Here is a 26,350-nt window from a genome sequence, read left to right as displayed (position 1 = left end):
TCTGGAGAAATATAGTATTTATGGAGGGGGGAAAAAAAAAAAAAAGTGCCTACAGACGTTCATTTCAATCTATTGAAAACCGTAAGGAGTTATTTCTCTCTCTCTCGTCTCTCTCTCTCTCTCTCTCTCTCTCTCTCTCTCTCTCTCTCTCTCTCTCTCTCTCTTCTTGTATGTTAATGAAAATATACAGTAATTTGTAAATACACAGTGTTGCACATGAAAAAAGTAAATTAGTGATAATTTTAGAGATACGGCCCTAAGAAAAATTGCAAATTAGTGAAATTTTCCCTGTGGACATGTTTTCAAGAACTTCGTTCCGGCTTACGACGATTTTCGGGTTACGACGCGTCTTAAGAACGGAACCCCCATCGTAACCCGGGGACTGCCTGTATAGTCAGCACAAGCTTGATAATGAATTGTTTTTTTCCTAGCCATACAGTTTCTGCATGCATCCAGTCGCCCGTCTAAAACCCACTTCCCCTGCTCCGCCCCCTTACAGGTGGCTACTACCCTGGGATCCTTCCATTTCAGCCTCTCAAAACCCACAGTGATAAATTTAACTATTTAAGGATGTTCTGACATACGAGGTGCTTATCAAAAGAACATGTCACATCACATCTTAGCAGCATATTTCATAAAGTAGTATTACTTCATGTACAAGGGTATTTCTTTGTAACAACTTTCTTTTCAAGGTCCATGATCAATGTCTTGGGAGAAACAGCACACTGAAGAAGGAATCTCTTTTCCCCTTTATAGACAGCAGCAGAATTAATTGTGGGTACTTATTTTAAAAAATCAGCAACGTCTTATCTATTTAATAAAGTAACAACTTATAAAAAGCCATTAAACCTGAATAAGTGGAAGATATTGGGAAAATTAATTTTACTGATCTGCCTCCAACTTACCATTTGCTTCTTGATACCAAGACATTGACACTAACAAATAGAGTAAGTAACAAAGAAGAAAGCAAGTTACTTCAACATCACCTTTCTTTAAACAAAAGAATACCATAGTCTAACAGCTGATTTTACTTAATTCAACTTTTCAATGGTATGGCCATTTATGTACTGCCCTTATTCAATAAGGGCCAAAAAACTTGAAAAGTATGTGTGAAGCAGAGAAAATGTGGCTTAGCTGCAGAAGCTGTGACAGACCCAGTCACTTGAAGGATGGATGATTGAGAACATTGGGGAAAATAGAATTAGGAACAGAGTTCCAGAGCTTGGCCGTAAAAGCTTAGTAACAAATCAATATACGTATTGTGAAATCCAAATACAGGCAGTCCCCGGATTACGACGAGTTCGGGTTACGTCGTTCCGAGGTTAAGGTGCTTCTCAATTATATTAATCAGACATTATTTCCAGGGTTACGACGCCTACAACGCTCATCTGGCAGATGAAATAAGACACCAAAAATGCAAAATAATCAACATTTGAAGGTTTCTTTTGATGAAAAATGCAATAAGAATGCAGTTTACATAGTTTTCAATGCACACAAAGGATTAAAAGTAAGGTTTTCTTTAGATTTTTTACGATATTCCGGCTTACAACGATTTTCGACTTACAACGCGTCTCAAGAACGGAAACCCCATTGTAACCCAGAGGAAATTATGCACCTGCCTAAATTTCAAGTGCCTGGGGCATAAACAGTACCATTAGAAATGAGTAAGACAAGCTAACTCAAAGAGGAGAGAGAGTAAACAAATGCAGTGAGGGGTTATACAGTACATATACACCATTTTGACTGGTGCAATTTTGTCAAGAAGGGACACAAAAGATTAAGCTTCCAAACATGAAAGGAATATTTGAGAGATGGAAAGGCCAAGATTAAGATTTAACAGACACAAGAAAAAATTGTACAATAATAAAAATAAGAAATGACAAAAGAAAAAAGAAATACCTATCTGGGGAGGAGACACATGAATATTCATTGAGCTTTTGGGTCATGGTATTTCACTAAATTAATACATTCCCATTCAGTTATATTTACAAGATCACAGTAACTAATAAAGAAAGACCAATTTGAGACCAAGAGTGAACAAGACGAGGAGGCTACGATGTGAAGAAGAAATGCACTGCTGAATTATCAGCGTAACATGAATAAAAGTACACAGGTGAACATGAGAATGCAGCCATCTAAAATATATAACAAGTCAATTGGTTAGCCTAAGCTAGGAGTATGCTAACAAAGATTACCTTGCTAAAAAAAGGTAATCTTTGTAAAGTAACCTTCATGAGCAACAAAAGAAAACCTGTTGAGTACCTAAGAACGAAGAGAAAAGAGGGTCTCCAGTAGACCTTACACAAGTGAGGTTGGCCATACTGGTGGTCTGAAGAGAGAATTGGATTCAAGGTGCAAAAAGTGATTTGAGTAAATTTCCAAATAACCTAGTGATAATGTACTAGAAATTAAATCAGTAGGATGGTTATTGGAAATCTTAACGTTGCTATCATTCTTCAAGATGGGCTGAAAGTGCGATTCTAACCATAACAATCAGTGTAGAGGATGTAGTAGGCAGGGAGAGAAAAGAAAGAAAAAAAAAAAAGCAAAGAAGACATCCCATGTTGAAACCAAATTCAAGAGGGGCTGAGTATGAGGATCAGGAGCACTTAAATTACTGAAATTAATGGCGCGGGTTCCATTCCAGATGACGTAATGATAACCAAAATTACGAAAAACAATGCTGATCCCTATTATAGGCAGCGCTGTTTAGTGGGAATCAGCGTATATCGGGCACCGAAAACCCAGTTATCGTTAGACAAACCCCATAAAACCGCATCACCGATAACCGGGTACTTGGGAGAAAAATTTACCGGAAGACCTCCACCTCATCGACGTATGTGCCACAAGGTCAGAACTGGCTAGCAAGAGCAATCCTCTCCCACTAGGAGAAAGGCTTATAAGCCAAACTGCATGGAATTTCCCAAGTATTACACAAAGCTGGTACATTTTCTTAATTAAAGGGGGCTGGGCAGGGAAGAGTCAAAGGAAAATACCAAAGAAATGTGAGTTACCACACAGTCTAAGGGGTGGAGAGATTCTGTAGAAGTAATTGAACAGCTCTGAGCTTAAAGAAAGATCATGTAAACTATACGCATGGTCACAATAATCTGAAAGTGGTGGATGTTGAATACAGTATACTATTACCTCACTAGTTACAGAAAAGAGGGCATAAGTGAATCCCTGAAGGAACGAAGTCACTTGGTGACTCCATATTGGAGGAACTCGGCATGTAAATGAGATGATCCGCAGTTCTATAAACTCTCAACTACTCATGTAAATGAGTTTTTATTTGTGCTACATGAGTACGTAAAGGAATGGCTATTTTTGGTTTGGTTACACCCGACCAGTTGTAACTGTTTTGTCAGCATTCTCCTGGTACCTGATGCTGATGTAACAACATCTCCTTTACATCATTCTACTTAGTGATATAAACAGACTTTCTTGGCAGATACTGAAGCCAATCCAAAACACCACAATGTACTTAGGTATACATTTTTAAAAAATTATTAAAATTAAGGTATCTTTACACAGCCAAGAGAAATTTTTGCACTGGAGAAATAATGCTTAAATTGATAATTTCATTTCTCTGGCAGATAATATTGAGTATCATGATCATTTAAAAATATACTCAACTTTTTATTTTCTATTATGTATAAAGCAACTGTTATACACAAAAACATTGTAGCTGGTCTATAAACAACCCAAGTTGTATGATGTATAATTTTAGGGCGGTAACATATCCCTGTTGGGCTAATGTGGAATGCGTAACTATTTGAGCTTTCTGTTTTAGTGAAAGGAATTTCAAGTTTTTTCTGTTGATTTCAAATAACCAAAAAGTAGTTATATGAAATTATCACAAAGTATTCATTAAGATCATAAGGATATAGTAAATATAGATATAGTAACTCTCAGACTTTATTTCAAACAAACAGTAACTCCATAACTAAAGATTTTTATAGATATAAAGCTATATTGTGGTTTAACAACTGTACATAAACCATTAATAAACAAATATTGTCTAAATCTAAATATACTCTCATAAAATTTTTGAATGAATTAACTAAATAACACAGTTCTCATCAATTGTTTGAGAAATGTCGCCTAAAATGACGCTGATAATTCGACTGCTCATTAAAGTTCCTGTGGCAAATATGGCAAGTGTACGGTTTTTCACCCGTGTGTGTCCGTGTGTGGCGGTCAAGACCCCATCGTGTGGGGAAAGACTTGCTGCAGTATACACATCCAAACTTCCACTTGAACAACCCGCCTCGTGTGGCCTTGCTCACTACCGACAGAAATACTCGACCCTTGCGGGTCTCTGAGGGCCGGTTGATTAATCGTGCCTACCCCAACTTCACTTGCAACCCCACTTCTAAAACTTCCCCTTCCACTCACATTACCACCACTTCCAGAACTGGAAGAACCAAGGACTACATTCGGGTGACGGTTGTCACCCCTCCCACTGCCAGACAACCGCCTGCCCACGCTCTGAAAAGATACCAGAACTGGGGTCAGTGCAGTTGTCTAGCAGGAGAAGGGGCTTTTGTTTTTTATCTATTTGTGACAACTTGATTTTGGAAACTAAAAGTGCTCAAGAGACAAAAAGAAAATGTGAAAGTTTCAGGTTTTAAAATAAAACTAAAATTATCAGAACAAAAATAAATAAAATAAATAAACATTTTTATTTAATCTCATAACAAAGGCTAACAGAAATGCATAGTAAGAAATGAAACAAAAATTTTAACTTTCAATATGAAAATCAAAACATAGGTACAGAATTTTTTTTTCACAATTAAGGCTACTCAACAAAGCCTCATTAGAAAAAGGAAAAAAGTTCATATTTAGGAAAATACTACAAATTTATGAACCAGTTCTTGTAATAATGACAGATAAGGAAATGAAATCAATAAATCATGCCCAGGATAAACAAACACATGAAAATGAAAACTATTAATAAATAGGCACATTAGTCAAAATAAATTCTAAGGGAAAATCCATGTGGCTTTAAATAAAAACTTGAAATAGTGTTCTACAATTTACAAAAAACTGTTGATAAAAATAATGCAGTATCTTGGTATGAATTATCTGAAGTGTGCAATGAAAACATTTTCAAAGTAAATGACTATTATTCAAATAAACTTTAAACTTGCAAAAGTTAAGTTCAATTCTAAAAGGAGTAAAAAGTTAATTCCCTAATGGGAATTATGATTTTGTTATTTCAGTATTAGGTACCGTCAAGTACTTATCATACAACCATACCAACACTCAGTACAATTGTCACTTATTTCCAAAAAAAATTCCATCAAACAAAAAACTACCATTTCAGGTCTGGATTTTCTCAAATATACTATTACATAAAAGCTAAAATATCTTTTTGGAAATTAGGATAAAATATTATGTACACAGCTATCCATATGCAAGTATCATAGTAGTAGTATGTACGGTACTTAGAACTTCAATATTGGTTAAGAGATTATGAACCAGTGATTCTTACTTGACACTGAATTTGGACATAACCCTAAGGATTCTAATGACATCAAAGGTTATCATGAGAGAATTGAATTTGGACATAACCCTAAGGATTCTAGTGACATCAAAGGTTATCATGAGAGAATGTCATCCCTTGAAATTCTGATACCAATGAAAAAAATCATCAATCAACATTCTAACATCAGGTAATACTAGGATGATATCTGAGGATGTACAGTGTTGGTGGTTGGTTTCAATCTATCTCCCAAGCAAAAGGGTTTTTAAAAGATAACTCATTAAACCAGTATAAAATGCTTAAGTATTTTCCTACCTTGCCTTATATTTTTCATTTGCAACAACTGACATAAATAGCTGTAAATTGTACACCAGCAAAATGGAAATTGACTATATCTCTTCATGGTGCAGAATGGATTTTTAAATCCCTATTATTGCTTTACTTCTATTTTCAATAAAACTGATTCATTGTTTCAAAGTGCACCCAAATCCACTATTTTACCAAGAAAAAGAAAATTACAGCAGATAAGCTAGAAGAGTGTTTACTGCATATGATTTCAAACTGATTTTACCATCATTATACTGTATATTCATTCAGTACTTTCTAAAATTCCTAAAGCAAATTTTGTTAGAACATTTAAAATATCCAAGAATTCTACTTAGGTAAATAACAAAACTGAGAAATTATAATCATTGCTGCATAATATTCTTTTATAAATCATAAAATAACTTGAAAGTTTATGCACAAACTACACTACCGGGACGAGATTATCTAATTAGGTTTCCTTGATGTTAGGGCATTTATTAAAAAACCCTGACCATTTTACTGTTTTTCATATCGGAAAAGTATTTTTTCATATACTAAGTGGGAATTACTGAACTTGTTTACAGTGAGAATTATCCCAATAGAGATGTATGAAATAAATTAAACCACTTCATTATTCTACTAGTTGTACTATATTTCACTTGCAATGGGTCATGGGATTCTGTACTGAGGTAGCCACTGTAATTTTTCTTACTTAAACATTTCTGTTGGTGTAATATGCTAACACTTTGTAATAAGCTAACACCATTCATTATATAGGCAGTCACCGGCTATCAGCAATCCGGGTTTACGGTGCGTGTTTAGCGACAACTATAACTGGATTTTCGGCACCGATCCCTACTTAACAGCGGCACCCATCTCTGGTTATTTTCGGTTATTGTTAGGCTGTCGGGAACAGCACACCTGCCGATAACCAGAGACTGCCTGTACTGACTGACTACAGCATATTATACAGTCTACTATAAAGTAGCATTATTACAAGAGCTGTAGTAATCAATGCTGGCAATACTTTAAAGTAACAACCCTTTCATCTGGTCAATCATGGCCAGAGGGAATCTCAAATAGTATTGGAAGAACTTAATCACATACATCACCAACCCTTTGTACAAGCTATTCTACTTCAACTTCCTGCCTAATCTAGCCAAGTACACAGCCTTTCCTATAGAAACATATCACTTAAATCCAAGAAAGCAAGAACTCTCTAACACTGTAGTACAAATACAGCCCAATAAAGCCCAATAAACATAAATTTTTAATTATATAATTTGTATTTTTCATAGCTACCAAACCTGTATCTTAAACGCAAGGACAAATTCTTCTAGTGCCAGCTGGAAACCGGTAAATTCCATATAAAACTGTAGAACAAGGAATCAGTAGCACGGGTGTCTGCTTCTGCCAGAATTATCTCTTTTAGAGGGTGGTTTCCTAACAAGGAATTTGTAATAAAAACAAGAGAAAGAAAGAAAAAGAGCAACTGGCACCACAAAATTCTAACCAATCAACTCACAGAAAAATGGGGATAAAAATATATTTTTTTTAAATGATGATTAAACCAAATAGTACAGTCTTAGCATAACACGCAGAAACAACTACCTCTTCCATGATGAAAACAACAACATATCCACCAATATACCACCTCAAGTGATTTTCCAGGCCCAATCATTTATTATGTAATTCATTTACCAATGGAGTGTGTATTCTATCACAAAAAACCAGTGCTTTTATCCTCTCATTATTTCTTTAAAATACTGTAGCAGAGTTCCAGATCATTGGTGGCTTTCTAGGAAGAATACATAATTCCTACAGAACTACACTAATTTATTTGCAACAATTAAATTTCACTTGATAGCCCGAATTACACAAACCATTTTCAGTCCTAGTATCCTTCAAGAACTTTGTTAGAAAAAACCCTTTAAGCATACTATAAGATGAAAAGTCCTTTAGCTCACCCAGTTTTTAAAAATATTGTTTTGTCTTTTACATCCAATAAAAGAGAGAGAGAGAGAGAGAGAGAGAGAGAGAGAGAGAGAGAGAGAGAGAGAGAGAGAGAGAGATAGAGAGAGAGAGAGAGAGAGAGAGAAGAGAGAGAGAGAATTAGATTCCAAAAACAGGCAAGGAAAATCTGACTTGATTGCATTCACTCAGTTATTCTAAATTATTAATTAATTTTATACAAAAAAAAAATTTAACGTTACAATCAGGAAACACATCAGTGGGGAAGATGGACAATGTATATGAAACCCCCTTTTGATTAACCACAATAAAAAATCATTCTTTTGGAAATAACAGCTGCATCAACTGAAATGATTACCGTCTTTCCAATTCTTTGAATTATGCTTTTCCCTTCTATACACATGCTTGACCCTCTTACGCCGATTGGACGTATTATACATCGAGATAAATTGTCTGTCGGGGGGTGCCGATTGGACGTATCGTACGTCGACATAGAAAAGTTTTTTAAAAATTCGTGGAAAAATACTTATAGCCCTACCAGGCGAAAACTTTTGAATCACGTGCCTTGGGGGATGCTGGGAGCTCACAGATCAAGGCGTTGTTTTGTTTACAATCGTTACACAGGTGTGCAAGCGCGAATTTCTTTCTTATCGCACTAAAAAGTATCAGTGACACATCTCGGAAATTATTTTGTCACTTTGACATAATTTTTGCACCATTTTAAATTAGCCGTTACATGGAGTATTATGTATATGAAAATGTGTTGCAATTTTCATGTAGAATACAACAAAAAAATACTCATGATTGTAGCTTTTATCAGTTTTGAAATATTTTCATATAAATAACGATGTGCCAAAATTTCAACCTTCGGTCAACTTTGACTCTACCAAAATATTCAATCATTTACCTTCATTTTGCAACAAATTGAACGTCTCTAGCACAATATTTTGATTTATGGTGAATTTATGAAAAAAACTTTTTCCTTACGTCCGCGCGGTAACTCTTCCGATAAATTTTTTCGTGCGAGTCGTAATGTTTGCACCATTTTAAATTAGCCGTTACATAAAGTTTTATATATGGAAATGTGTGCAATTTCATGCACAATAACAACTAAAAACAACCATGGTTATAGCTTTTATTAGTTTTGAAATATTTTCATATAAATAACGATAAGTGCCAAAATGTCAACCTTCGGTCAACTTTGACTCTACCAAAATGGTCGAAAAACGCAATTGTAAGCTAAAACTCTTATATTCTAGTAATATTCAATCATTTACCTTCATTTTGCAACAAATTGGAAGTCTCTAGCACAATATTTCGATTTATGGTGAATTTATATTAAAAAAAAAAAATCCCTTACGTGCGTGCAGTAACTCTTCCGAAAAATCAGAAATTTTTTCATGCGATTGTCGTAATGTTTGCACCATTTTAAATTAGCCATTACATAAAGTTTTACATAAGAAAATGTGCCTAATTTCATGTAGAATACAACAAAAAATGATAGAAGGTTGTAGCTTTTCTCATTTTCGAAATATTTGCATATAAATCATGATAAATAGAAAAAAAACAACGTTCGGTCAAATTTTACTCTATCGAAATAGTCGAAAAACACAATTGTAAGCTAAAACTCTTACAGTCTAGTAATATTCAGTCATTTATCGTATTTGAAACAAATTCGAAGTCTCTAGCACAATATTTAAGATTTATGGTGAATTAAAAAAAAATCTTTCCTTCCCTCCGCGCGCGCATTCTCCGCCACAAATCTCTGAAATGTGTACGTCACATTCTCGTAATATTTGCTCCGTTTCATATTAGGCGTTTCATAGAGTTTTACATATGAAAATGTGTGCAATTTCATGTAGAATACAACAACAAAAAATTGAAGGTTGTAGCTTTCTCATTTTTGAAATATTTGCATATAAAAAAAATATATATAAAAATTCGACATTCGGTCAATTTTAACTCGTCTGAAATGGTCGAAAACTGCAATTGTAAGCTAAAAAACTCTTACAGTATAGTAATATTCAATCATTATCTTCATTTTGAAACAAATTAGAAGTCTCTAGAACAATATTTAGACTTATGGTGAATTTTTGAAAAAAACATTTTTTTACGTCCGTGCGTTACGAATTCATGCATCATTTTGTGATAATATTTTCTGTGTGTTGCTTTGATCGTTTTACAATGTGTTATAGTATACCAAAATGATCGCAATTTAGTGTACAATACAATGAAAAAAAATTAACTCGTTAGCTTTAACAGTTTTGCTCACAGCGTGATTTGAATAGAATTATATATGAAATTTTGTTTTTGCGCTATCATATATCGCATTATTTATATATGATAATGATATTTTTTTTCATTTCTGATGGTTGCATACTAAACTTCAGGCAATGACAAAAAAGGAGCCAAAAATGAACTCTTATAATCTTGAAAACTAAGCACCCTGTGATTTTTTGAAAAAAATATTTTTTCCGCTTCCGCTCGCTCACTCCGAGACCCCTCCGGCATACGGGAGACAATTTTTATTATACCCCTTTGGCGTAAGAGGGTTAACAAAAACTGGACAATGTTCACTTTTTCTTAAAAAAGAAATAACAGCAATTCTGAGTTTAGTAAACCTATTCTTTACGAAAGGCAGTAAGGAATGTACTTAAGAAGGGAACTTAAATGCGGAGAGCAGATTCCATAAAATCTCTAGTATTGGGTATCCGGTAGACATATTTGGGGGAGGGGGTTGTTTTGAGCAGCAGAAGTTTGCTGTAAGATATTTTTCTAGGAATGTCAACATTTCATCTATCTTGACAGATGTCCTCAGAATGAGTAGAGAAGTTCTAATGAAAAGGGGCTCTATAGCCAGTATGTACATATACGTATAGTGGGTCCAGTGCCATTGGTGAAAGTGATCTAGATTCTTATTGGGTGTCTGGGGATTAGCAGATAACAACTCAGCACCACTCTCACCTGTTATACTCGACCCATTATACGTATACTCACAATACATCCCCATTTCCATCAAAACTGTTCTACTCATACTGAGGATATCTGTCAAGACAGATTAACTTATTTATGCACTTACGTATTCATTACAGATCAAGATACCAGCAAGACAATACACGTAGTGTCTCTCTCTTAAGGTACTTTCATACAAATTTTTACCTTTGGTTAATTACTATTTTCTTGTAATTGTGGAGCAACTAATATCTTTTGTTAATTGACAGCAGACCATGACAGTAAGAGACAATATTCTCCTTAAAACTGCTGTGCACAATGCTTTTCTATCTTTAAATGACTAACATCCTAATTACTCCATTCCCTCTAGGAACTGGTACCAACCAAGAGATAGAAATCTTCTTGAAATCATTCCATAGCATTTTGAAGTAACAGTAAAACACTGGAACACCATCATACAAAGTAGTGTGGGTACTACCACAAGACAATGAGAATATGAACAATAAAATTTTTTCAAACTGAGCCAAAATTTCCTATAACAACCCAACAAAAGAACGGAGCTAGATAATGAGAGGGAATGTTCTTAATAAGGGTGAACTTACTTACGAGGAAATTAAGGTCTAAAATCAATCTTGCTTTGAAGCTCAATTGCACACTGGCTAGTGTGAAAGTAATTTTGGCATTACCATGAACATAAACCCCCTAACCCTTAAAACCACATCCTCTCAAGTTAATGACTTGACTGTTATATAAAGATTGCTTCAAAACTTACCTTTGCTGCATCAACAGAACAAATGCCAAATTCATTTTCAGTTCCAGCAATTCACATTACACTGCAGAACATCCTTACATCACAATGTCAGAGAATAAAATCTAATACTATACACAGACTGAAATCCAAAAAAGACAAGCATGCACAAGTACTAATTCTCTGATATAATATAAATAACAAATCCTGACTAGTAGTACTGTACTTAATTGTTTGAAAATTACTCAAAATTCTGGAAGCAAAGCTTTGAGCACTAAACCTTGATATTATTATTACTTGAATAAGAGAAGTAGCACTTGTTAAAAAAAGAAAAGCAACACTCACTCTAGACGAGTCATGGAGGGGTGAAGGTTCAGTCATTTCAGCATGGAGGGGGAGCTGCATAGTAAGAGTATCGCTGGTTGAGGGTACCACTCCAGCCCCACTACCTGACCCCGCTATGCCTCCCCCTCCATCTTCATAACTTTGGTTGCTCCCTTCCCAAGATTCAGTTGGAACATTGGCGTTCGTTGGCTCCAGTTTTATAGTCTAAAAAAAAATTAACAAATATACATAATTACAACTCATTTTCATATGCATTATATAATTATTAAAATTAATCACCATGGTTACAAGAATCTTTCTCAGAGTTAAATTTACATTAAAAGGGCAATGCATGGTGCTTATATAATTGTAATAAAATGTTTTATTTTTTAAATAAGATAAAAGGATCAGTATGACTACAAATTTTTTCACTGTAAAATTCATAATTGAGCAAAGGATTTTTTTATTTGTTGTTATATTCATAGTCCCTTCAGTCACACTCAGAGGTTTATCAAAATACAGCAGCAACTGAAAAATATCTGCTTTCTTAATGCCATATTCTTTGGAAGCTAGAATTTCAGGTCAATGACCCCTATGGGCTTGTTCCATGTGAATGTGAATAGGGTTCATGTTCTGAATAATAATAATATTTGGCAGGAGACCCTCTTTTAAACAGGTTTTGTTGAATGTTATTGCTGCTTCAGCAGCATTAATCTTGTAGAGGTTTTTTTCTATCTTTCTTATGGCGGCTTTCTCGTTACTGTTAAGGTAAGTGAGTAATTATCCACCACCTTAACAGTAACGAGAAAGTGCTATAAGAAAGATAGAGAAAAACCTCTAAAAGATTAATGCTGCTGAAGCAGCAACAACACTCAACAAAACCAATAATAATAATCTTTTGCCAAAAAGCATGACAACATTTTGCGAATTAATCTTATAAAGTATTGAGTCTTCTCAATTTTTCTTATGTCTCTCTTCTCTTGCACACTGGTGTTGGTCAACAACTGGCCAATGCTATTCATATTTTAGCAGAAAGAAATATAAACAGCGTTCATAGAGCAGCTTCACTCCTTATGGAAGTCAGGGTAAGGAAAAGCAGTATGGACCGGATTTACCAGCAGATTCTTGAGAGAGAGAGAGAGAGAGAGAGAGAGAGAGAGAGAGAGAGAGAGAGAGAGAGAGAGAGAGAGAGAGAGAGATGGCAGGAGATCCTATTGGAGAAATGTATGGTAGTTACACAGATGTACACGCTGAGGTACTCTCAGACCACGTTAATTCCATTCATGGATACTGGATCTTTTGTTTTGTAAAGTAAATAATAACGAGCATGATCTTTTTCTTGGGGTCAAAGGGGCTGGCAGTGCCTTTAATGATGGACTCTTTGGGTGCACTCGTCTTCTTTATGTCCCTTGTGGAATCTTCCCTTTAGAAGAGTTACATTTTATTAGAGGTGGTGGGGCAAGGCCCCTGACGGTACCATCTTCTAATGCATTTGCCCACATCCTGATTTGTATGCCCATTATTGATGAGAACCTGTGCAATGCATTCCAACTCTACGTGTCCAACTAGGAGGAACAGCACAAAAGAGTTCTGATGAAGGCACTGTTGGCAGATTGTTTATATCTCCATTCAGACATGCCTATGTTTGTGGGTTTTGTATACAACTTCGTAATGAAGCGCTCCTCCCACTGCTTGACAAGGACATCAAGGAAGAGGAGCAAAGATTTTAGCTGTATTCAGTTGTAAAGTTGAGACAGCTGTAAGTGTAGAAGGCATATCTCAGGTGCTCTATCTTTTCTTTCATGAATCTTACTATTAAAACCAACAGACAGAGATACATATGGAATATTCTCATCCTAAGATGGGTAATTCGTCTATTCATTCCAAGGAAAACCTGATCAACCCTGAGCTCGTAGATTTCCTGGAAGTGTAACTGGTATTTTCCCAGATCTGTGAATCTTGAGGATATGATTATACCAGTGAGTATTTCACATCAATCACTTACTACAATTTCTTGGTCTGCTTACATATACATGTATAAAGATTTCCATTTTAATTTCCATTCTTATTCTAATTTTTTAAGATACTTGAAACATACCTAGCAAACTTGTCTGAAGGTGTCAAAATTCTCCTATCACTATCTATAAATATTTTAATAATTATTGCCAAAATCTTATACACAACAATAATTGCATTTCATGAGAGAAACCATAGGAAACTTTTTAAAAATTCATTATAGCTCTTTCAGCAACTGGCAAAACTTATTCAGAACCCTTAAAAATTTGTTCTTAAACTTAGAAGCCATTCTTTGTACTATTCTCAATTAAAAAGATAGCCGACACAAATCTTCAACAAAATACAAACAAATATTTTAAATACAACAAATGGTAATTTCATTACATCAAAACTGTATCTTCCTCAATAAATAATACTTTTGACAGTTACATGATCTATGAATGTATGCCATCACCAGTGTATAATGCTCAAATTATGTCAGACCATAGTGCAAAAAAATAACCCTGAGTTGGTATTACCAAACAACCTCTTTGATATATAAATTGAGCACAACGTTCTCTGTTTTTAACAGAGTTTTCAAGAATAACAGGCAACTTTCCAGTACCCAAGGAAACTAATCCTTTGACATATCTTGCATTCTTTCTTGAATCCGTTTCTGCACTACCAGTATTTAACAAACTGTTAATGCTCATGGTGGGCAATCGCAGCTATAAAGGTAAAATCTTTAAGGATGCCTGTCTTCTTTTAAGGTTTTCCTCGGATGCCCGTCTTCTTTCAAGGTTTTCCTCGCATGTTATGCAATGAATGGCTTACTTTACAAACAACACAAAGTCAGATAGTTAGATGATAGCCTACGTCAACTGAAATTTCTGAGAATATGAAGAAGTTCAAGATAACAGTTCTAATCACTGTAACATATTTTGTTAATGTTGATATACCTGCTCTTCTGGTGTTAGACGATCTTTAACAAGTTGACTCTTTAAACTGGATGGTCCTGGCTCCAAGTGAGGTGATGTTGCAACTAACACAGCTCTTGCTACAGCTGCCTTAGTACTTGGGGGACAAGTTGCGGTTTCTGCTCCTAATGCTGTTGCTTCTCTAAATGGTATGCCTTCTTCACCCTAGAAAGTTATTGTTAGGTCATATTGTGTCAAGAAATAGTCCATTAAAGATTAGTATATAACCGTTGCTTTCACCTTAGAAGGTCTGGTTTCCCTTCAGAAAATTAAGCTTAGGTGTAGAAAACTTTGCAAATTATACTTTACAAAAAAAAATTAACTGGAGTGTACTTCAAAACATACATGACAAAAATATTTACGGAGGTCCCAACATCACCTTTAGAATTTATGGAATATCTTTTTCTCATATGTACAGAAAATACTTTTAAATTATAAGTCTAAAATTTAAAACTAATACATAATCACTTGTGATCAGTCTTCATGACTAATTATAGTACTTGAATTCCTTCTCCATGACTTCAACTTAATATCATTAAAAGCAATATATGTCACAAAATGCAATAAAACTAAACAAAATTACATATTTTTTAAGACAATTTGTATCTTTCATAGCTACAAACCTGAGGTCTTAACAGTAGGATAATTTCTAGTGCCTAGCTGGATCCAGTTAAAAAAAACAGATGAAAGCAAGGAATCTTGTGATATCTGGCAACACATGCGTAGATCGGGTGAAGAATGGTCAAAGACCATTCACCTATGCCAACGCGTCAGTCTTTCCCAACTCAGGATGTCTTAACACACAGGGGCGGCTAGAGGCAGGCAGTATAATGTTAAGAACTCAGGTTTGTAGCTATGAAAAATACAAATTGTCTTAGAAAATTTGTCATTTGTTCATATGCGAACAAAACTTCAGTCTTAACAATAGGATAGACTTATACTTGGAGGGAGGTACAAGACATCCTAAACTGGCTGGGGGCCTACCCACCAGTCCAGCTACCAGAAGAAATGACTTCTGGAGAGGGACTGAAGCCCGTTGAGACGCTAGATAAATTGATATCTAAACCACGTCGGACCCACCTGAGTGATGTACAATGATATATGGGAGAACCATTGTATAGGGAACCAAAGAGAAACTTTGACTTTCCAATAGCAAACCAATACACCAGGGTTTGTACTACTCTCAACTCCTCCTTGCTAAGGAGTGGAGCATATGCTACCGAATAGAGGGTTTGATATTTGTATATTAAGCGACCACACTATCAGTATACCTTACTCACCTGTATCAGACCAGTCCAGCGAATGATGTGTCTATTCCTTAACCTGCCCGAAGAAAGAAGGAAAGGTACAAGTGAAAGGAGACCAGCCAACTCACTCATTCTCTCATCCACACAATCATCTTAGGTAAGATACAAAAGTGCCCTGTTAAGGGCAACTATGAGTTACACAACCTTTTGGGCAGCCACCACAGGACCCAAGGAAAACGTGTACTGGCGTAACTAAGTACCAGCGCTCAGCACCCTATGTACAGCCAAGTTCTTTTTGAAGGCCAGAGAGGGACCAATAGCCCTAACGTCATGCGCTCTAGCCTGCACAGACGTGGTGGTGGAATCATCAAGAGCCAAGTATGCCTGTCTGATGGCTTCCCATATCCAACATGAAATAGTATTCCTAAGACACCTCTTTCTTTGTACGGCCTGTGCTAACAAAAAGTCTGGGGCAGCCTGGTCTAAGGTGCTGATTCCTTTAAAGATAGCAACGCAAGGCCCAGACAGGGCACAACAAAAGCTCTTGAGCATCACCACCCACAAAGTCATTCAGTGATGGAATGGAAAACGAAGTGAACCTGTCATCGTGCACAGAGGGATTTTGGGTCTTGGCCACGAATTCCAGGACAAATTCGAAGGGCATCAACCCCCAAGCCGTGGTGTGCTTCACATCATAGCTCAGACCGTGGAGCTCTCCTACCCTCTTGGAAGATGTCAAGCCAGAAGGAAAACTGTCTTGAGCGTCAAGTTCCTGTCAGATGAGCGATGCAAGGGCTCATATGGACTCTTAGTGAAGCTCTAAGAACCAAGGAAACATACCACATCGGAGGCTTGAGCTCTTTAGGAGAATTCGACTGCTCAAACCCCTTAACTACAAGGAAAGTTCCCAGGAAGAGGAGATGTCGATACCTCTAAGGCGTAACACCAAACTCAGGGCCGCCCTGTAGCCTCTAATGCCAGAAACGGACAAACTTTTCTCATCTCTGAGGAAGGTTAAAAAGTCTGCTATTCGCTGAATAGAGGTTGCGAGTGGAGAAAAACCCCGTTTATGACACCAATTACAGTAGATCGCCCATTTGCCTTGGTAAACTGCGGAGGTTGACTTTCTGAGACTGCTGGACATATGCCCTACTGTTCTCTGAGAAAAGCCTCTCGCTCGGAGGAGATACTTGATAGCCTCCAACTGTGAAGAGATAGGGATTCTACTAACTGGTGGAACCTTTCCACATGGGGCTGACACAGATGTCGCCAAGGGGGAATCTCCAAACCTGGAAAATCTTGTCTGCTACCACTTGATGAAGGGACCACTCTGTGCCTAGGACCTGATCCTGATGACTGAGTTTGCCTGGGATATACCTGGCTGAGAGCTCTACCGAATTGCAAACCACCGTTGGTGAACCTCGACGGTCATGCGTGAAGTTGATAAGAAACCAGGCCACCCCCCTGTTCGTTCACAAAGGCTACCCTAGCCTCCAACTCCAAAGACGTTGATATGTTTGCTGCTTGTCCTCCAAATTCCAAACACCTGAAGCGATGAGGTCGCCTAAATGACCCCCCCAACCTGCGGAAGGATATCCAGTGGAAGAGAATGCAGAGGGACACCCTTTGAAAGATTCTGGTCATCCAACCACCAACGAAGGTCTTCTCCCACTTCCAGAGACAGAGGAACCCTTAACAGGGGTGAGTCCCCCGCTGGAGACCAGAATTCTGCCAGTTTGACTGGGAACGAAGTTCGACTTTTCCTGGTTGACATGATGCCAGTTCCAAACAGAACCAAAGTGACGATCCCTGTCCTGCAGTAGCTTTTCCCTGGAAGGTGCCAAGCCAACCAATCGTCGAGGTACCTCAGCAAACGGATCCCCTAAGCATGGGCCCAACTTGACAAGAGAGAGAAGACCCTTGTGAACACTTAAGTTGTTGCCAGCCCGAAGCATAGGACTTTGAACTCGAAGACCTTGTCCCCAAGAGAGAAGCAAAGGAACTTTCTGTACATCGGATGAACACGGATTTGGAAGTATGTGTCCCTAAGTCTATTGACAGCATGAAGTCGCCTTCCCTCACGGCTGCAACACCAAACCCGCCGGGGTCTCCATCTTGAACCGTGTCTTCCTGATGAAGTGATTCAAGGTGGATAAATCGATCACAGGTCTCCATCCTCCCGACGCCTTGGGCACAAAGATGATGTGACTGTAAAACCCTGGAGACGGACGCACAATTTCCACTATAGCATCCTTGTCCAGCATCTTCTGCACTTCCTCCTGAAGAGTCAAGAACTTCAGAGAATCTGGAGGATATGCCTTCCTGAGCTGCAGTTTGTCCAACAGAGGAGGAGAGAAGTCGAATGGTAGTAGGTACCCCACTCGAAGGACATCTACCACCTACTTCTCCGCCCCATAACTCTGCCACTTGGCCCAATGGCCCACCAGGCAACCCCCCACCCGTGGCGCAGGAGAGAGAGGCGCCTAACCTACCGACAGCTTTCTGTACCTCTGCCCCTTGGGCCCCTTCTTGGCTTAAAGGGACGAGAGCGATAGGGACGTTGATCCTCTGACCTCAGCTGAGTCAAACGGGAAGGCCCTGCCGAACTCGAATTCCTCAACGGCCTACCAGGAGACTATCTTCTTGACTGCTGCGAGACTCTGACTTTGACATGGCCTGGTGCACCAGTCTGTCTTTGGTGTCAGCCCGATGCCAGTGTATTGCATTCTTGAACTAGGTCCCATGAAACAAACATTGGGACTCCAACAGATCTCTGTTCCTCAATGCCAGCAAGGACTGTGTGTCAACTGATCTCTCCATCCTAGACAAAGCCGCATCTCTTCTAATCAGCAGAAGGTTAGCCCATAAATTAACACTGAGGTGAGTCATATACGAAAACGCCTTGCCTACGGACGCAACAGACTGGCAAGCGAGGATGCACTCACCAACCCTTCTGGGGACCTGTCAGAAGCTATCTTGGCAATTACCACAGACCAGAAGTCCAGCCAAGAAACCGTCTGCAACATGGAGGATTACGTAGATTCCAATGCTGAGGCATCTTGCGGAGACCAGGACGGAGCCACCGACCTCACGTGCTCCAAAGTCAATCCCGGCTTCAGGCGAATGACGTCTGGGTTAAGATGGCGCACATCAAAAATGCAGAGTTTGTAGCATAGTACTTCCTATGCCTCATGAGAGGCGGGGGTAGTACCTTGGCAGATCCCCTAGAGCAAAGCGCACACACACACTAAACAAGCGAAACGGGCAAAGGCCAAGAGAGGTTAACCACTACACTCACCTAGGCGGCTAAGAAAAGACTGACGCATTGGCGTAGGTGAATGGTCTTTGACCATTCATCACCCGATCTACACAAGCGGTGCCAGATATCACAAGATTCCTTGCTTTCATCTGTTTTTTAACCAGATCCAGCTAGGCGCTGGAAATGATCCTATTGTTAAGACCGAAAGTTTGTTCGCGTATGAACAACTTAACTCTATCAAAATGCATTTACATGAAGTCATGACCAGACATTCTTAAAATTACTCAAAACCAGGATAAAAATGTTGTAATTCTCTTTCCATGTTAATAATTCCCATTCTAATTGGAGAGCATACATCTCCATATAGCTCAGATTTTACCTACATCTTACAGGAAGGCCATATCATTTCAAAACACATCTTTAGCAGTAAAATACCTGAAATTAATCTGATAGCTTATCAAAACTAACTGAATCATTCAAGTTGAAACTTTTCATCCCCTAATGAATTGGACCACATTTGAGCAAGTTTAGTTTTACAGTGTATAAGAATCCTGACTCAACATATCAAGGACACACCAGTCAGCAGAACCTACGAAGCAGCAAATATTTGCTAAAATAAAAATTAAAAAAAGGAAATTAAGGAAAAGCTTGATTTTAATTTCAGTTCAGTACCATAAACTAAAGATGTTGATGTTTGCCCACAAGTCACATTTCTTTACTTATACTAAGCCTCACTCCAAAGGACAGTTTATTCTTAAATGAAGTTGCAAAACTGGATATTATTATGTATTATTGATTTATATAATATATCTAAAAGATGAACCATCTTAATATGGAACAGGCCTACAAGGGCTAATGACTTGAAATTCAAGCTTCCAAAGAATAAGGTGTTCATTAGGAAGTAAGAGAAGGTAAAGGGAAATACAGAAAGAAGAGATCTAACTTAATAAAAAGAAAAAATAAATTATATGTCAATAGAGTACATAAAAATGTAATAAAATGCAAGAAAATAGCTTTAGGGTAGTAATGCACTGCATTTTCACTTAAACTTTCAAAGCTCCATTACACAAACATCCTCAGGTCGACTGTGCCACAGTCCAACAGAGTGAGGAATATAAAGGACCTCTGGAACTGAGAAGTTCAACAGCAAATTACATTTACTGCATATTGCTGCTGCTGTTCAACAAATCTTGTTAATATTGGCAGATAAAGCGGTTCAGGGATCAATTGTGAATGTGAAAGATCTTATTAACATCAAACTTATGAAAAAGTGACAAACGTGAAAATTCGACGACGGTCCAAGGTTTAACGGCTAATAAATTAGGAAACGGAACCCTACCACCAAGAACTCTCTAAGAGGATAAACCTCTGACCAAAGCAGACATCCACACTGGAGAACCGCTGGTCATTTGTCCTGAATTTAATGACCTTGTAAGGTCATACCTTACTAAAATAGATATTGAGGATAAAGAGAAAGGATAGTGTCATTCCCTCTCAGAAATCAGGTTTTGTTCAGGCTCTGTTGATTCGGTTAGTTTTTAATTTTGTCTCACACAAACTACACAATGTATTTTATATTTGCAATGTTTCCCTTCTTGGGGATACTAAACAATAATTTCATTACCCACTGGCACCATAACTGGTGAAGATAAAAGAAATGAATATAAAGTTAAAGGAAGGTATTACATTATAAAAATATCCTAAAATGTGAAAAGATCAAACACTACATAACCTATTAATGCATTTCGACAAAAAATTTCCCAATATTACACTATGAGAACTGTAAAATTATTCTCTCTCTTTATTATTGTAGAAATTGTGGCCTAATTGGCTACAGATGAGGATGGAATTGAGAGTAAGAGACACAAGTAAGTGGAGAAATGACTAGAGAAAATGCACATAAAAAATGTTAACACTTGGAAGGAAAGACCATCTCATAACGATTGCAATGGATTTACCTAAACATAACAATGTTGCTCCTTTAAAGCTCACTTAAATATTAGTAAATATCAAAATAATTTTAAGTTCAATACAAGCAATTGTCAAAATGAAATACAATAACCTAAAATGAAGCATATCCCTCACTTACCATAGAAGCTTCAGGTACCGCCTGCGACTGTATGCCAGATGGGCCAGGAACCGAGCTTTCATCACTGCTATGATACTGGTCAGGGTATACATCTCGAGATGCCTGTTCTCCTCCACGACTGGAGGACGTAACTTGAGCTGTGCCTGCGTATATGGCCGTTCCTGAGACAGAGTATAGTACACTCTCTGAAGCTGGGATTGGGGCATGGTGACTAGCATAAGGCTGGGGCGTATGAGTCGTTACCTCCTGCTGATGTGATGACACTTCATGTGAAGGTACTAGAACCACTTGAGGAGGGTGATCTCGAATTGTTAAGTTTTCCCCACGTAAACTAAGATTTTCACCACGGAGACTTAAATTTTCACCATTTTCTGCTTCTACAGTCACTACCTCCTCCTGATTTTCTCTTATACCAACATAACTACTCTGTACATTAAATTGTTCAGTTTTTTTCCGTTTGGCTACGGGACTAGACTGTGGGTATTTCACTTGCAGATGCTGTGTTACAGTGATAGGGGTCACTGCAGTTGCTTGAGAGACTAAAGTTGGAGGCTGAGATCTTGGAGGGGAAGCTATTCTTTTAACTGCTTTTTCTGTCGGTCTATCTGGTTCCGCCAGACCCTTAATTTTTAAATTCTCTGCAGTACTTATAAGGGATCCCAGCTCTGACTGCGATACACTGACCTAAGAGAAAAAACATGTGCTTTGATTAATCTGAATGTACTATATCAAGATACATTATCATTAAATTAAACCAATACAATAGCCAACTTTTTCTACCTTATGAATTGTAATGAGACATGAATATATGGAAAATTAAAATAATCACTGGACAAGATTAAAAAAAATATATATTAAAATCAAGAATACCAATAAACAATGATGAAAACTTCCACAAACATTCTGTCTTCAGGAAAAATGCAAGAGCAGCATTTTTTTTAACCTATAAAACATAAAGCTTAGGCTTACTTGCATCAAATAAAAAATGAGGTTATGAACTTCAAAAGTGATGAGAAGGATCAAGGACACTTGGCCAGGTAAAAGTTGTAGAACTAGAACTGAAGTAATCTTGGAAATCATGGAAAAAGAATGTATGTGAAGATCTAGACCAGATGGGAACAATTTCATGTCTTACCTTATATGAGGAGGAGCTGATGTAGGAATGGAATGGAATACAGAATTTAGGGCCAAAGGCCAAGCACTGGGACCTATGAGGTCAGTCAGCGCTGGAAAGGAAATTGAGAGTAGGTAGGTTTGAAAGGTGTAGTAGTAGGAAAACCTCACAGTTGCACTATGAAATCACTTTCAGGAGAGGGTAGATAGCAAGATGGAAAGAAGTAGAGGCTGATGTAAAAAATGATAATGATGAAACCTAATTTTGTATGGTTTGGGATGATGGAGAAAAAAAAAAGAAAAAAAAAAAACAAAAAAGAAAAAAAAAGAGAGAGAAAAAAGTCAAAATATGGCTTTAAATATCACTGACAATTGAAGACATTACTGAGAGCTGTAATGACACTATATCCATACATACATTCAGCTTAGTGTGGCTGTTGTGTACTTCTTGTGATAAGTTTCAAAATCAAACTAAATGGTACATAAATCTTCCATCTAGAGAAGTAGGAGAAGAAAGAGATAAAGAAAAGCCTCTGCAGTAGGCGGCAGCGAAAGATGTTCCTGAGGTAGTCAATCTACATATACTGAACAGTATAGCACTGCAGATTCATTACTAATCTTTATTAGACTTCATAAATTGGACTTATAAGTGTTTACTCTTAATGATTAAATCAAGATCTTATTTAATGTACAGCACTAAAATAATCCTGCTAAACAGCATCTGCACTTAAATACATTGGTCCTCAATAAATAAATAACTGAAAAAAAGGACTACATAACTTTAAATATAATTCCATTCAGTTTAATCAACACGACTGACTATAATTTCTAAACATTCTTATACCAGTTAAAGTATCATATAGTATCAATATCAATTAGGATAGAACAACTATGGGAAGCATATAGTACTGCAAAATAGTACATAATACAAATTTCCTAAATCATTCAATAACTTACAAAACTAAAATGCACTACCAGAAGTTAAAATCTGTCAAAGGACAATACTGAAGAAGAATCATTAGAACTAACCTCTCCTTTATAAATAAATTCTATGAGTGCCTCCAACTCTTGGCCCTTGACATCTTTCAGGAAGACAATAGGGTGCTTGCATGGATTAGTCTGAAACAATGTCTGAAAGTAAAAAAAAAATTAAATAAATAAATAAAATAAATGCATTTTAGGTTTCATACATATAAATGTTAAAGTACTACACACTTAAGATCTGTTTTTCAAATGGCCTCTCCATAATAGTACACCTCTTAAATTCTGCATCAACAAAGGTGTTTCAGATGACAAATTTAAAGGTTCTCCCATTTTCTTTCAAGTGCTGGTCTATATGGTCTATACCCTTCTGCTTCCCCCCACCCTCCACCAGGGGACTGATGAGTACAAGCACTTGCTGGGCTGACAGGCAGTACCCTTCTGAGTGCACCAAGTGTGGGGAGGATGGGAGGAAGATTATTTCTAAAGTTACCAATTTTCATCTTGAACATTAATGCAGCATGTACACTTGCCTACCACGAAAAACAAGCAGCTTATCACTTTTGGAGGAACAGCCAACCGAACATTTTGTGGGCATAATTTCATTGGGGTTAGAGGTTAAGCTCAGGTTGTCTATCAGAGGCATGAGCTAATGATGAGGGTGTGAAGGAGGTATGTATTGCTCTTCAATAGTGGAGATCTACTCTCAAGTCTCCATTCATTGGACTTTATGATTCTTGCATGCCTCCCTTGTAAGAGTGATGGAACTGTTGCATACTTCCCTAACAAGATTGTAGAACTTTTGGCTCAAGTCCTTGTACGCAAACAGAGAGGCGAGTCCTTGGTGTTACTTCAGCCATGCTTTCCAGAGCCTAACTTGTTTAATAACCTTCAGGCCTAGGTGATTCAAAACTTTGCTTCTGGGCCTTGAGAGTTATAGTGGCATAGACCCTAATGGCATCTTTACCATTTTTTTCAACAGAACCCAGAGTCGGTTGATGGCCAGTACAGTAGTTTTAATAATGTCATTTCAGGTGTTCCTCAAAGTAGTGTTCTTAGACCTTTCCTATTTATCATCTATAAGAGCAATGAAAAACTATATACCTTTGCTTTTACAGAAGTGACAAAATTACCCAGCACAAACCGAATTCTTGTTGGATTATCCAGTGTTTCCTACCAAGAATGAAACTAGGAATTAACAGACATCGTAAAGACTCCTAATAATATATTTATTTCATTATTTACCAAACTCACCTGGAAATATGGCGAACATGCAGAGAGGACAACCTTGTGCGCTGAGAAGGATTTCCCATCACAAGCCAAAGTAACATCAACAAAAGCATCCTGTAAATAAAGAACAAACAGTATTAATTTCATTTTCTAATACCAACACAAGGTTTCTCACAAAGAAAGATTTATCATCTAATAAAAGTCTACTAATCCATTTGGAAAAATGTACTATAGGTACTAAAACCAATTCAGCTGCTAAGTTCCAACTCTGAAACATCTGGTACCTTGTTCTTTCTCATCTTATTTGAAGAAACCCTATACTGAATGAAAGGCTCAATAATATCCTCAAAAAAATTATTAAGAGTAGTACTGATATTCAGCCATGGACCTGTCTCTTCCTGCTTGAGGGTGTTGGACAGCAAGTTATAATAGAAATAGGAAATGCCAAGTTCCAATGAAACATGAGAGCTACAAATCGACATCATCATACTCCCAGGTTTGTCCTTCATATGCATGCTCTACTGAGGTTCAGGGCCACTGCACTCAACAAAAAAAGGAACTGAAATTTATGTCAGAGTTGAAGTACTTCCATGATTTTTTAAATTTCTATACAACATAAAAATAAGGGTCTCCTACGATTAAAGAAAACTATAAATTAGACTAACTAATTCTATGACACAGTAAAGAGATGGGATATTTTTTTTACTAAATGTATAAAAGCAAAGTACTACCTCAATCCAAATTAAGATAATGTAAATATATTATTCTCAGCGTCACAGCAAGAATTGTATAATTCCAGAAATATATGAATAAATAAGACATTATCTTTACAATATACCCTGTATGAATAAACTTATAGCATATATCTACAAATATTTTATCAAATACACTTTAGAGGTTAAAGAAAAATACTTTACCTGGGTACGTAGGTAGCTAAATACTTCAACAAAATTAGTTTGGTGGTTATTCCACTTAAGAAGAAACTGGTCTTGATTCATCCTGCCTGAAATGAGCATAAAAATTTAGTGGTAGTATAGTTTATGGAAGTGTTATAATTTACTAGGCAATGCAACAATAACTGGAAAAATTAGTGCCTGAGAGTACCACAGGTAGTCTCCGGTTATCGGCGGGGGTTCTATTACAAGTTTACAACACCAATGAAATACAGATTACTGGCTTGTTGGCCCACTGATAAGTTGGAATCGGCTCCTTTTGTTAAGTATGTAATGGCACCGATACAAGGAAACTGGCTCATAATAGCAGTGAAAATCACTAATTTTTGTTGCTAGCAAGCCCCGTAAAAAAAACCGGATTGCCAATAACCAGGTATCGTGGATATAAAATGCTATAATTTCATGTTTCATACAGTGACCTTTCATCTGTATATGGCCAGAAAACAAGAGACAACATAAACAAATAAAAAATTCTGTTTTGTTTCACCCAACCCATTCTTCTTGTGCAACACTTGGATGAAAACAATACTTTGTCTGAAAATTATTCAAGAATAAGGCTCCTTTTGCCAAAATGGTTATTGAAACTGTGACCATTCCTAGGTCATCTTTCCCTGGCATTAGCAATACCAAGGCCTCTTCCTCCTCGGACTTCAGGGATACCTTCAACCATACTACCTGGGTGCCAGTCACAACACTGGTACTATTTCTTTTTTGAGA

At 37.1% G+C, this 26,350-nt stretch overlaps 1 protein-coding gene across 7 annotated transcripts in view; it reads right to left on the bottom strand.

Annotated features, from left to right (window-relative positions):
- Window positions 1-25,683, bottom strand: part of LOC135213675 (protein bric-a-brac 1-like) — a gene marked incomplete at its 5' end in the record, with an annotated part of 136,966 nt that extends 111,283 nt beyond the window's left edge. For all 7 annotated transcript variants that reach the window (XR_010314180.1, XR_010314181.1, XM_064247741.1 and 4 more), the window contains 6 exon segments: window positions 11,811-12,014; window positions 14,744-14,926; window positions 21,357-22,040; window positions 23,499-23,600; window positions 24,705-24,794; window positions 25,598-25,683. Coding sequence is in view for 5 of the 7 variants with exons in the window: in XM_064247741.1 (XP_064103811.1) it covers window positions 11,811-12,014; window positions 14,744-14,926; window positions 21,357-22,040; window positions 23,499-23,600; window positions 24,705-24,794; window positions 25,598-25,683 (1,349 nt within the window).
- Between the last annotated feature and the right edge of the window lie 667 nt (window positions 25,684-26,350).

This window comes from Macrobrachium nipponense, chromosome 43 (genome assembly GCF_015104395.2).
Source record: "Macrobrachium nipponense isolate FS-2020 chromosome 43, ASM1510439v2, whole genome shotgun sequence".
NCBI classification, from domain to species: Eukaryota; Metazoa; Arthropoda; class Malacostraca; order Decapoda; family Palaemonidae; genus Macrobrachium; species Macrobrachium nipponense.
Note: the sequence above shows the minus strand (reverse complement) of the source record. Positions and strands in the feature narration are given on the sequence as shown.